The sequence below is a fragment of the Oryx dammah genome, unplaced genomic scaffold (assembly GCF_014754425.2).
Source record: "Oryx dammah isolate SB20612 unplaced genomic scaffold, SCBI_Odam_1.1 HiC_scaffold_21, whole genome shotgun sequence".
NCBI classification, from domain to species: Eukaryota; Metazoa; Chordata; class Mammalia; order Artiodactyla; family Bovidae; genus Oryx; species Oryx dammah.
The window spans coordinates 41,375,198-41,388,399 of record NW_024070205.1 but is presented as its reverse complement, the minus strand read 5'-3'; the positions used below and the strand labels follow the sequence as shown (position 1 = coordinate 41,388,399).

Sequence of the window (13,202 nt, the reverse complement as noted above, 5' to 3'; positions counted from 1 at the left end):
TATATTATTACAAAATTCCCTCTTACAACTGCTTTTGCTGAGTCCCATAGGTTTTGGACCATTGTGTTAATTCTTTTTGTCTCCGGTATTTTTTGATTTGGTTTCTTCAGTGATCGATTGGTTGCTTAGTAGAACATTGTTTAGCCCACGTGTGTTTATGCTTTTGGCAGTCCTTTCCTTGTGGTTGATTTCTAGTCTCATTGTGTTGTGGTTGGTAAAGATGAATGATACGATTTTTTGTTTTGTGGCCTAACATAAGATTCATCCTGCAAAATGTTCCATGTGCTTTGAAAAGAATTTTCTGCTGTATTCTGCAGCTTCTGGATGCCATATTATATATATATATATACACACACATATATACACACACACACACACACACACACACATATATATATATAAGTCCATTTGGTGTAATGTCTCATTTAAGACCAGTTTCCTTATTCTTTTATTTTTGTCTGGATGATCTAGTCATTGATGTGCACTCTGCTCTGCTCTGGTCACCAGAGCTATATGCTCTAAAGGTGCCCGCTATGTGGGCTGCATGGATCCTTCTCTTGTGGCAAGCTGACTACTGTGGGTGATCTGGTTGGCATGGTTGGCTCCCAGACCAGTTGGTTGCAGGCCCTGCCTTGTGCAGAGGGTGCAGCTACTGACTGGCAGGGCCAGGTCACAAAGTGGCTGGCTATGGAATCTTGGGTGGGTACAGGGCTAGTGTTGCCTTACTGCTGGAGAGAACTGGGTTCTGAAGTATGTAGGTGCAAGGCCAGTGTTCCTGGATCTAGTGTCATCCTGCTAATGGCTGGGGCTGGTTCCTGACATGGCTAGCTGTGGGGTTTGTGGTGTCTCAAAGCTGGTGCTGGCCCACTGATGAGTAGGGCTGGATCCTGGGGCAGCTGGCTGAGGGATCCAAGTTGTCTTAGAGCTGGGTTGACCTAATGGGTGGAGCTGCAGTCTGGGAAGCCCTCAGGTGGGTGCTGACCTGCTGGTGTGAGCTGGGTTCTGCCATGCCAGGCTGCAGGGCTATGGTGGTCTTCGGGCTGGTGTTCATTTGTTGGTGGGTGGGGCTAGGGCCCAGGGCGTCTGGTTCCTGCCCACTGGTGTGTGATGTTCCTGAGGCTAGTGCTGGCTCACTGGTGGGCAGAGCCATGTCCTGTGGTCTCCTGCCAATGCATTTTGGGTGGGGGACTGGGTCCTGTGCCCTCTGCCCTCTGGTGGGCAGCATTGTGTCCTAGACAGGCTGTGGGCTCAGGGAGTCTTAAGGTAGTTTCCTGCTGGTGGGTGGAGTTGTGTGTGCACCTGGCTAATTGCTTGGCCTGAGGTCTCCCGGTACTGGTGCCAGCAGGCTGGTGGGCAAGGCCAGGTCCTGGTGCCAATAGGCTAGAGGGAAGACTCCAAAATGGTGCTCACCAGCACTAGTGTCATGTTAGAGCCAGCTGCCAAAAATGGCTACTGCCGATGTCTGTGTCCCCAAGGGGAGCTCCAGTAGTGTCTCCCACTTCTCCAGAAGGCTCCCTCAGATAAGCAGGGAGGTCTGACCCAGGTTCCTATCAAACGACTTCTGCCCCGGATCCCAGAGCATGTGAGATTTCCGTTTGTGTTAAGGGTGGAGACTTTGTTTCCCACAACCCTCTGATTCTCCCAAATGTCAACCCTACTGGCCTTCAAAGCCAAGCATCTGGAGGCTCATCTTCCTGGTGCAGAACTCATGAACTCAGGCGCACAATATGGGGCTCAGACCCATCACTCCTTGGGGGGAATCTCTGTGGTTGTAATTATCCTCTTGTTTGTGGGTCGCCTACCCAGGGGTGTGGGTCTCAGCTTACTGCAATTCTTCCCCTCCTACCCATCTCACTGTGGTTCCTTCTTTATAACTTATCTTGGAGATGGTCTTTTCGGCTAGATCAATAGTTACTCTGTAAATACTTGTGGTTTTGGTGTGCCTATGAGTGGAGGTGAGCTCAGGGTTTTCCTACTCTGCCATCTCAGCTGAGGTCCTCTAGAATATTGGATAAAGTCTGTACTCAGAAGTCAAGCAGGAGACATAAACTTGGGATTCATCAGCACATAAATGTTATCCAAATTATGAGATTAGATAAGATTACCAAAGGGCATATATGTGGTTCAGACCAAGAGTGAATCCTGGAGCAGTCCAATGTTAAGAGTTGGGAAGAGGAGCAATCAGTGAGGTTAAGAACAAATTAAGCCCAGGTAGCAAGCATTAATGAGAAAAGAGCAATCAGCTGCATCATCAAATCCTGCTGACATGCAGGGAAGAGGGCTGAGAGTGGACCTTCGACTTTAGCAATGCAGAGGTCACTGGTGATCCTGACAAGAGCTTAAGTTAGGAGGCAAAAACTCTACTGAAGTATTTAAGAGAATGAGAAAGTATTTAAGAGAAAGAACTAGAAATCACAAGCATAGATGTTTTTTCAAGGATTGCTAGAAAGATTGCTATCTTTGGATAGGCGGTGGAGGCTAACTGGGGAGGAGAGGTGTTTTTGTATGTTACAGGGGATTCCAGGAGGATGTGCTCATAGGCTCCATGCGCATCTTCTTACACATCCTTAGACAAGATCCAGTCTTTTTACTCAATACACATGGTGAGTGCACTGCGCCTGGCCCTGCTTAGTTATGCATCTGACGTCTACTCAAACCTCTTCTTACACCTGCAGCTGAAAAGCAAAGTGCTGCTCACTGCGCCACAGAAGTTTCCAGCATTGGATAGGTATTCATAAAGTGTGACTGTTGGATTCAGGGAGGATCTGACCTCCCTGCCTGGTTCTTTCATACAATGACTGGTTGGATTACATTAAATACCATCATTCTCAGAATGCACAAACCTGAGTTCTTCCCATCTTCATTCCTGACCACAGTCCTCTATTTGTAGAGACTATACATTTCTGGGTACAACGTGCCCCCAATATCACCCCTTCCCACACCTTTCTTGAGTATTAAAGAAACAAACTAGTTTCTGGGTGGAGGGAGGTTGAAGAGAATGAACACTGCTCCAGTTGCCTCTAAAAGTAGCTCATGCAGCTGAGGGGTGGGTGCCAGGTTTTCTCACCTAAGTGTAAGTGCAAGAGAAATTTGACCCCCTTCCTCTCTTTCAAAAGCATGAGTATTCCAATTGTTCTTTCTGCAGTTGAGACTCAGTAATTTTACAATGAGACATTCTTACCAGATTCTGTCAATAGATTGGGCACTGGGCACGACTTTTGGTGACAGAACATCTTTTATTTATTTTTCCTCCATGTACCTTATTAGAAAACTGGGATGGACTAAACCAGGGTGAAAGTCACTCAGTCGTGTCTGACTCTTTGTGACCCCATGGACTATACAGTCCATGGAATTCTCCAGACCAGAATACTGGAGTGGGTAGCCATTCCCTTGTCCAGGGGATCTTCCCAACCCAGGGGTCGAACCCAAGCCTCCCACATTGCAGGTAGATTATTAACCAGCTGAACCACCAGGGAAGCCCAAATCAGGTTAGCCAGATGGTATTTCAAATAAGTTAAGCTATGAAGTTAAGGCAACAGGTAACATACTGAATAAGCCAAAAAGTGTTTTATTTTGTTTTCTATGAAATAGTTTATTTTACTGTTTACTATGGAGGAGCTACAAATACATATCTGACAGGAACACTAAGATTTGCAACACTGGTGAAAACGGATATGAAGACTTGAGGGTCTACAGCACAGGGTGCACACCATTTACACTGCTCATCTCCCCACACACATCTGAAAACATCAAAGGCACTTATCAAAACGATTAAATAAAGGAGTGTGGAATTTAAAACAGTGACACATACCCCAGGCATAAGATCAAGTGCTTAAGTTTTCTTAGAGTCTGATTTCTGACATTTGACTGATTTATGCAATTTACTGTGTAGCCCTAAAATATTTAATAGACGGTCTGATTTCAAGACCTTTTCAAATGAAAAGAACCTAATGAAATGATGTAAAATCAAAATTTTTCTTTACCCATTATGAAAGAGCACTACTATCTCCTGGTAAAGGCAAAAGACCCACAGTTATGTCAGTCGTGTCACCTCTGCAGGGAGGGCCATGGACGTTGGCGTTAAGAACACATCAAGCCCAGGTAGCAAGCATTAATGAGAAAAGAGCAATCAGCTGCATCATCAAATCCTGCTGACATGCAGGGAAGAGGGCTGAGAGTTGACCTTCGACTTTAGCAATGCAGAGGTCACTGGTGAACCAGCACACAAACACACCAGTGTGTCTGTGATTTCCTAGGCACATTCATCTAGCCAGGTGCACGGCACTGGGCTGGGTGCTGTGGGGACACAAGTACGATGTGATCTGTGTTTTCCCAAGCTTACGTTTATCCCCCTCAATTGAGTTGGTCATGCTTTCCCTTCAATTCCTACTGACCTGTTCTAAGCAACTTCTTAAAACAGGAGCCAGAATAAAAAGATTGTGTCCCCTATGGTTCCATTTGTCTATAATATGGGACAAACAGTGGATGGATTGAGAAGTAGGGCACCTTCCAGCTCCTTCTGACTCAGTATCTTCACACAGCCTTGTGGCAACTTCCTACACAAATATGAGTACTCTACTGCATTCTAAAACAAAAGTATATAAATGCTTTTCGACTGATTTATGTTCTAACTCCTCACTCACAGAAAAATAAAATTGACTTCAAAGACTCCAATCACATTTCCATATGAAAACATACAATCAGACTAAGAGGAGAGTTGCTTTTCCTAGACTTAGGAATACTGACTCAATACAGGTAGCTTCTAATGGCACTCGTTCTCAACATGAGAAAACATTTTCTAGCATATTTTTTAATCACAGTATGCATACACATAAGTGTAAAGAGTGTGGATAAAAATGCTGACAGGCCATCTAGCATGTTTAAGAGTGTACTGATAAGGAGAAATTTCAATTTTTTTCCTTCTCAGTTTGTATATGTATTATCATTTCCAGGATACTCACATGTCATACAAAATTGAAAGATGCCCACTTTTGCTACAAGAAAATGCTGAAGTTATAATTTTTTAATGCAGAGTAACTGCATATAGAGACTATATAGAAGCCATCTACAGGAGTGCTAACAGAAGGTATTTCTGAATTTGACGTGTACTATTACCTATATTCCTCCATTTTATAATGTTCCATTCTCAATACTGAACTTTTCTTTAGTCAGGAAATCCCTAAGTTTATAAAAACCTGAGGGTGATTTCCAGTGAGCTTTAACAGGATAGAGGAGCAAAAAGACCACAGGTAATACTGGATCATATCTGTAGGAAAAACTAATTAATCAGCATTATCACAAAATACTGTAGGGCAACAGGTTTCAGTAGTTAAACATAAACCACAAGGGTCTGTTTCTGGCATTATAAAAGGGGTGACCTGATTTCACTGGGTTATCAACTAGTATTTACAAAGCTACTTGGAATTTTCCTGTTTCTTCATTGTTGTTAAATAATAGTTTTGATGATGGGAAACTTCATTTTTCAAGTGTAGGATGATCTGAGCTGAATGAGAAAAAGAATGATTAAGGGAGGGAAGGCAGGCAGGCCTGGCATCAATTTGAACACAGTTTTCTTTTTCCTAAGGTGCGTATCTCCAAGGTTATGATAATAGAGTCATAAACATGTCCATCACTTTAAGGGTCTTAGTACTAATGAAGACTGAGAAGGATGAAATGATAAACTGAGCTACCACTAAACAGGCTACCACTAGTGCAAATCCCAAACAGAGTAACATATCCACCACCAGTATTCTCAGCAGCAATATATTTAAACACAAAGAGAACTACATATATATGATATTGTCATATAAATATTTCCTTTTATTTTTTCATTGTTAAAATTTTTTAAAATTTTGTTTTTATTTCTTTAAAAACATACTTTATTAAAGAAACACTGGAAATGTGGATTCTTTTTGAGAAATAATCATCTTCACTGATAGATGATATGAAGAAACCAAATTTCTATACTAACCAACAGAAAATTAACCATTGGTGAGTCTAGTTCCAATCCCAAATGAAGGACACACAAATAAACATGTTAGGACTGATTCTGTACACTCAGTTAAAACATTTCCATTCCTGAACTACATTAGCTACTGAAATTCTAAAAATGCTCATTCTCCTGGGTATCCTCTGTCAAAGGGTTTAGTATTTATTATGTTATTTACAGTAACTGACATTTACAAAGGATGGAGAAACCAGAGAACACACTCCATAGTACGTTAAGACCTTTACTTCTTTTTAAATGTTCTTAGTTGACTATAATGCTTAGACCTTCTTAACTTGCAGGTGTATTGAATATCTCTTAATATGCTTTCTCCCTTCAAATGTCTTTTCATTCTAAAGAGAACATTTTTGTATCTTAGTACTAACCCTGTAGAACTGGAAAAAAAAAAAAAGATCCTAGGTTTCATACATTTTGAATGAAAACGACCAAAGAAATAAACCCTATACGGACTATTTTTTTTTCCTATTTAAATACTGCTACTTTCTATTAACCCTATTTCAAATTTAGAGTTATATATACATTGTGAAGACGTCCATGTACACAAGTCTCTACAGAACCTCCAATTTTATTTTAAAACTTCCTCACACACACACACTAGAGAACTCTATTTTCACTTTCACATGTTTAAACAACCCAAGAAAGTTGGCACACTTTAAAGTTGACACTTTTTATCATTATAAAAACAGACTGAGATTAAATGGTGACCCTAGCATTTGGTTACTGACTGATTAGCTAGGCTCCTGACTTCTAATACTCATTATTATTGGTTAATTTCACATTTGATTATATGTATAACATGCATTTCCCAGGAGATAATCAGGGAATGCAAAAATCAAAAATCCTAAGCAGGTGATTTTGCTACTTTAAACATTTCTGGTAAAATAGCTAGTTGAAGTTAAAGAAGAAAGCTACTAATAAACAGAAAATTATGGGGACAAATTACCTGTGGATTTCATTTACTCACATTAGGACTGTTCCTCCTTATTGGAAGCTAACTGAAAACAGACTGGACCATGACTTTCAGCTGTATGTTTGGCATTTTCAAATACTCCAATGATGCTCTCCAATAATTTTATTACCTCCAGTTTATGACACCATACTATGCTTTTCACACTTTAAATTTCCCATTTCCATAATCCAAATGTCAAAAAATCACTACACATTCCCTTATACAATCAAAAATAGGTTTACTGGAATGTTTTTAGTTATAGCTGAAGGCAGCAACATTTACAACATTTAACTTTTGTTACATCTATAAACATGTGAACATTGCTTACAAAGCAATTGTTAATTGAGAAGAATCTTGCAAATATCGATGGAATGGTTATACACATCTTTCAGAATGATGATTTGGTACTCTGCAGAGGCTCCCTGACCACCAGCCTGATCCCTACCTCGATGCAATAAATTCAAGTCCTTATGCCATTAAAATAACAGTATGAAATATCCTTATCAGTGTTTAACTATATATACAATAGTGAATTGGCAAGTATCTAGTTTCAAATTAGACCCTTGGAATATGGCAAAATCAAGGCTGGTTATCTTTGCCTCAAACATAATTATTAAAAGCAACATTTTGTTGGAAGGGAGGGAGATAATTGGACATTCTCAATGCTCCAATTTGAAGTGATACTTGCCTCTTAATTTCTTGAAAAAGAAGCTGTGAAAGTTATATACATGGGTTTCATTTAAATTATGCAGCAACCTTTTATTATTATTGTCCCAGATTTTGTTTAATGAAGATCTGTCATCAAATCAAGTACGGTATTTCACAACTATAAGAACTGCAAGAGAAAAAAATGGAAAAGAAACATCAAAATCAGATTCATATATTATGTGAGAAACAATATTCCTAAACATAGTTTCCATTGTGAAAAGAGGTAATGGGGACAATTTTAATCTGAAATGATAGATAACACATGGGAATGGAGAAGCAAAAATGAGACAACCTAAATGTCTAATATTAGCATTTTGAACAAATGGATTAATACAAAATCATAGTATAAAGAGGCTAAAATATTTAATAACTATGGGAAAATATTTAGAAAATATTTATTAAAAAGTATACATATGATCTTAGTTTTCGAAAAACATGTTTATATATTATTAATAGGAAAAGACTTGAAGTATATACGATAGTTATATTAACAGTAGCTATCTCTGTGTGCTAAGAGAATTAGCTGGATTTTATTTTCTTCTTTATGCCATTCAACATACCACTGGTTGATTCTTGGTACTGGCAGTATATATTCTATAAAGTCATCACAAACACTGAAGGAGTGGATACTGAACCACTGCTCTGAGGGCAAACATAGGCTTAAATTCCTGCCAGCCTCTGGCTACAATGTTTTTGACAAAAAACAGTACATAACTTTGTTTTATAAGTTTCTGGGTAGAGACACCTTATTTACTATACAGTGTTGACTCATTAGCGCTGAACTCACGGCCAACAGGACTGTCACTTATGCCCAAATGAAGCTTATCTAACACACACATTTCCTCCACAAGGCACATTACAGCCTTGTGCTCAGCAACACTAGGCGGCACGGGAGCACCTGTACACCTGGGGGCCATCTGAAACAGCAAAACCTTTAACAAGAGTGACAGAAATGTGAGCAATGTGGCACTGAACAGTCTCTGAAGGACACCTGTTTACTTCATGAGGTGGGACCGAGGCAGAGCATGACATCAGACATCAGCTGGATATGCACATCAAGAGATCCAAAGTCTTCACCTTTCTGACTATATCTGCCAGTGATTCCAAAGCACTGGGGTAAATGATCAATGCTAACTAGTAGATGAATTCACACACACAGAATCCACAAATAATGGGGACTGACTCTGTCTTTGAAACAAAACTTTTTTTTTTCCTGTTTAAAAGTAGTATCACCATGGAATTTTTCAAATAGTTATTCTGAGATACTGTCTAGATCTCTATAAAATCCCTGTAAACACAGAGCAAGAATTTTGGGAGAAAAGATATTAAAAATGATCTGACCAGAAAAGGACAAATATATGATATAACTTATATGTGGAAACTAAAAAGTAATACAAATGAATCTACATACAAAACAGAACCAGACTTACAGTCATAGAAAACAAACTTCTGGTTACCAAAGGGGGAAGTGAGGGGGAAAGGATAGATTAGGAAATGAGATTAACAGATACAAACTACTATAAATAGATAAGCAACAAGGACCTTCTATACAGCATAGGGAACTATGTTTAATATCTTGTAATAACCTACAGTGGAAAATAATCTGAAAAAATATATAACGGAATCACTTTGCCGTACACCTGAAATTAACACAACAATATAAACCAACTATACTAAAATTTTTTTTAAATGATCTGACTTTTAAAAAGGATATTAAGGGGAAAAAACGAAGGGCAAGAGTTATGCTTCAATGATGGAAATGAAGCTCAAATCCAAAACAAAAATTATCATCTAGAGAATTTATCTGGATTTTCTTCAAACACAAAAATTATCATCTAGAGAATTTATCTGGATTTTCTTCAAACATGGTATTATGAAATGAAGCTGCCATACCTAAAAGTTAATAATAAATAGAAAATGTGTGTTATGGTCTTGAGTGTAACAGTAGCCATATATAGCAAACAAATCACGCAGCCCTGTCACTCTTGTTGAGAATCTGATGAAAGATAGTCTTACTATAAAAACGTACATATGGGGACTTCCCTGATGGTCCAGCGGCTAAGACTCTGTGCTCCCAATGCAGGGGACCCAGGTTCATTCCCTGCTCAGGGAACTAGATCCCACATGCTGAAACTAAGAGTTTCCATGCTGCAACTAAGACCTGGTACAGCCAAAATAAATAAATAAATATTTATTAAAAAAAAAAAAAACAACGTGTACATATGCATACTCATGTAAAATTTTATATACAATTTATATGCATTTTCAGAGTTACAGATTCTAGGTTAAGAGCTCCTGTCTGGAGCCATAAACCATTACTCAACCCTGACATCAATCATACTAGGTCAACTGAAAATAAAAGGAAATTTTTAAAAACTTCAAATGATACTCCACTAAATTAATAATCCAGTAAATACTTACTGATAATCACTAACAAAAGGATAACAGCAATCAAAGCCATGATGGCTTTTATCTACAACACACAAAAAACAGAAAAGATTAATGTTTCACGTCTTTATTCTGTCATTCTATTTACCACATTACATTAACTCATCAACAGACAATCTCCTTCTATGAAAGGTTTCCAATTTTTTTTTCATATAAACTTGACTATTTACATCTTTCTATAATAATCAGAGTTCCCCAAATTTGAAGAGTTATGCTTGTGTAGATTTTACTGTTCAAGGCTACAGAGTAAACAGTAATAATCAAAGCCTTCACAGGCCTGATCTTTTTGTCTCTGATTTCACACATATTTCTAACGTAAGGCTAGGAAAAGAATAATCTTTTAGCAACTCTGTCCAAAAATGTCAGGATATTATGAATACCATTGGCATCCAATATAGATGGTTCAATAAACATAGTATAAAGCAGCATTTCTTATAGAAATTATTTTCAAAGTATTAATATATTGGAATTCTGTTAGTTTGTGCTCCCCTTGTTTTCTTAGAATTTTTATCTCCATTTTAAGGAATATAATTTAAACTTTTCATGAATAAACCTCATTTGATAAATAACTTGCCTAAGAGCATTCTGTGTGTCAGTTTCACAGATAGGAGAAATCTTAAGATTAGTCCTTAGCTACTTCATATTTTAGGTCCACATCATCTCTCTCTCTAAAATTGTCACATTCCTCATCTAATCATAAAATGCATTAATTATAAATTGATTTAAATTCAAATGAAAGTGTTATCATCAACAATTTTCACAGATAACTGATTAAAGATGGTTCATTCAGAAAAAAGGCACCCAGTTGTTATAAACACATGAAACATTCTGGTGGATATCACAAATAGCAACTAGAAGTAGCTAATGAAATGTTTCTAAGATAAAAATACTGCTGACATTTTAGTAGCATTATATTCATGATAAGAACAAAGTGACCAAGAGAATACATGGAGGCTTTGCAATTTGAATAGCAGGGACCTATCATATGATAACCAAAAAACGTAGACACAGACTCAGATCAAATGAATATAGGCACATTTTCAATAGGTGTCTGGGTCCACAGTACACTATAAAGTACTTTAGTGACAAAAGTGATCCAGAGACTATATGGAAGCTTTGCATTTTTTTTAAACCTGAAAACATTTCTAAAGTAATTTTGAATTTTACAATAGCTTTTCAAATTTACCAAAAATACATATTAATTTGCCCTATTAATTTGTGCTAAGGCTTAACATTTACAAGATTTTAATAGAAATATCAATAACAATTTAAAAACACTGAAATAAACAGTTTCTAACACTGGCCAGGAAATGTTTACAACCAAAAATGGCAGTATTCACATGTGTCCAAAGTGCACTTCTTCCAAACGACATGGACAAAAATCTGTTTCTCATTAAACATGTTCACTTATTTATGTTAAAAGTCAGGTTGATTGAGATATACTTTACATACAATGAACTCACCCTTTTAGAGTTCATTCGGATGCATTCTGACATCTAGTTGTCAATCGCAGTTGAACATGAGACACTGCTATCACTCAGAAAGTGCCCTCATACCCTGCTGTAGTCAATCTCTACTCCTCGACCCTTAGCCAGTGGCAACCTCTAAGCTTTTTTCCATTTCTATAGCCCTTTTCTTAGTCCTTCCTAAATAATAATTCTGAAGTTAAACCAGAAAATGGCAGTGATGTAGAGACTATTAAAAAATATAAATTAAAAATATACTCTAATTTTTCCCCTTAAAAGCATGCTATTTCTTTGATCTGGACCCCATAAAGTACAAAATGAAAATCTTTAGCTATGGTTAAAAAAAGCTACAAAAAATGTACATTATCATTTTGTTAATGGCCATGTGAATGAGTCATGTGTATGTATGGGGAGAGGAGGTTAATGGCTCATTAACTTTTCGTTCCACCAAACTAATTTCCAGAACAGAACATTTATATAGAGATAGAAAATTTACTCATTTAAAAAACCCAGAAAATTTAAATTCTAGACAAGAGGAGCAATGAAACTTGTATCTTCCCCTAAGTTCTATTTCTGAAAATAAGAGGATTCAACAGGTACACAGACAAAAAGAAGTAAATCTAACGAAACTCTTGGAATAAATCCTCAGCACATGTCAACATCATGTTTTGAAAGTTATTCCTAAACTGGAAAATGAGAGACTTTAAAATGATACAAAGTATCAGGAGGAAAAAGATGAGATGTGCTCTTATGACATGAAATTTTCTATAAAATCTTAAGAGAAACATTTTTCTGCTTGATAAGCAGTAGCCATACTTAAGAAGTAAATTCATTTCCATAAAATGTTTTGCAGGAATATATCAGCATATAATGATTCCTAATTTTTTCCTTGTTAAAATGTTTTACTTCTTATTCCTCTTATCCAAGTACAACAGGGCCTGACCTTGCCAAGCTTCTGAGATCAGACAGATGGGTTCAGGGTCGTATGGCAGAAGACTCTCTACAATAATGAGGGACAGTGGGATTTTTTTTAGCCCCCCCATTTGCCATATGAATTCTGAACGTTCAATTGCTTTTATTTTTTTCCTCCTTTCCAACAGAAAATTATATTTTTCTCTAGCTTGCATTCTATTTTCTAAACATCTGTATATAATGGTATAGGTTGCTCCAAAAAGGTACTAATAATAAATTATAAGTTAATATTTCTTATAAGTCTAGAGGAAGCTAAATTATTAATAAAATGTGGTTTATTCTCTACGAAGAAACCCATGAAAACATCCTTTCAGGCACTGCTTGATTCCTTTAGTTATTTCTAACCCAAAAGATATTAATTCTACAAATATTCAGAGTTCTACCGTGTCTCAGGCTCAGAATATGTAATAATGAGCAAGAGAGTTGTAGCCCCTGTCCTTACAGAGCTTATAATCTAGAGGCCCTTTTTCCTTTATGCCTTTGATCACCACTGGATATGCTGGCCAACCTATCCAGCATCTTCTGATTTACTTACTTTGCATCCGCGCCACCACATTTGCCTTCGAAGTTGTTTGGATCTGTTGCTAAAAGCAGTTGCATTATCCGATAAGCTTTCTATATCACATAGAGGATGGAGAGAAGGATTAAACGA

General features: G+C 37.6%; 1 protein-coding gene and 1 long non-coding RNA gene across 5 annotated transcripts in view; one reads left to right on the top strand and one right to left on the bottom strand.

Annotated features, from left to right (window-relative positions):
• The first annotated feature begins 2,195 nt into the window (after window positions 1-2,195).
• Window positions 2,196-6,398, top strand: LOC120880252. Its single transcript, XR_005724990.1, has 2 exons — window positions 2,196-2,315; window positions 4,206-6,398. It is a non-coding gene; the product is annotated as an uncharacterized LOC120880252 (long non-coding RNA).
• Window positions 6,362-13,202, bottom strand: part of VAMP4 (vesicle associated membrane protein 4) — a 25,458-nt gene continuing 18,617 nt past the window's right edge. For 3 of the 4 annotated variants that reach the window (XM_040263501.1, XM_040263503.1, XM_040263502.1), the window contains exons 6-8: window positions 13,086-13,165; window positions 10,086-10,137; window positions 9,349-9,557 (exon numbers count right to left, since the gene is read on the bottom strand). In XM_040263501.1, the coding sequence (XP_040119435.1) occupies window positions 9,496-9,557; window positions 10,086-10,137; window positions 13,086-13,165 (194 nt within the window). In that variant the 3' untranslated portion in view covers window positions 9,349-9,495. Of the gene's footprint in view, window positions 7,792-9,348; window positions 9,558-10,085; window positions 10,138-13,085; window positions 13,166-13,202 lie in introns of those variants that run through there. The other variant, XM_040263504.1, reaches the window with a different exon arrangement.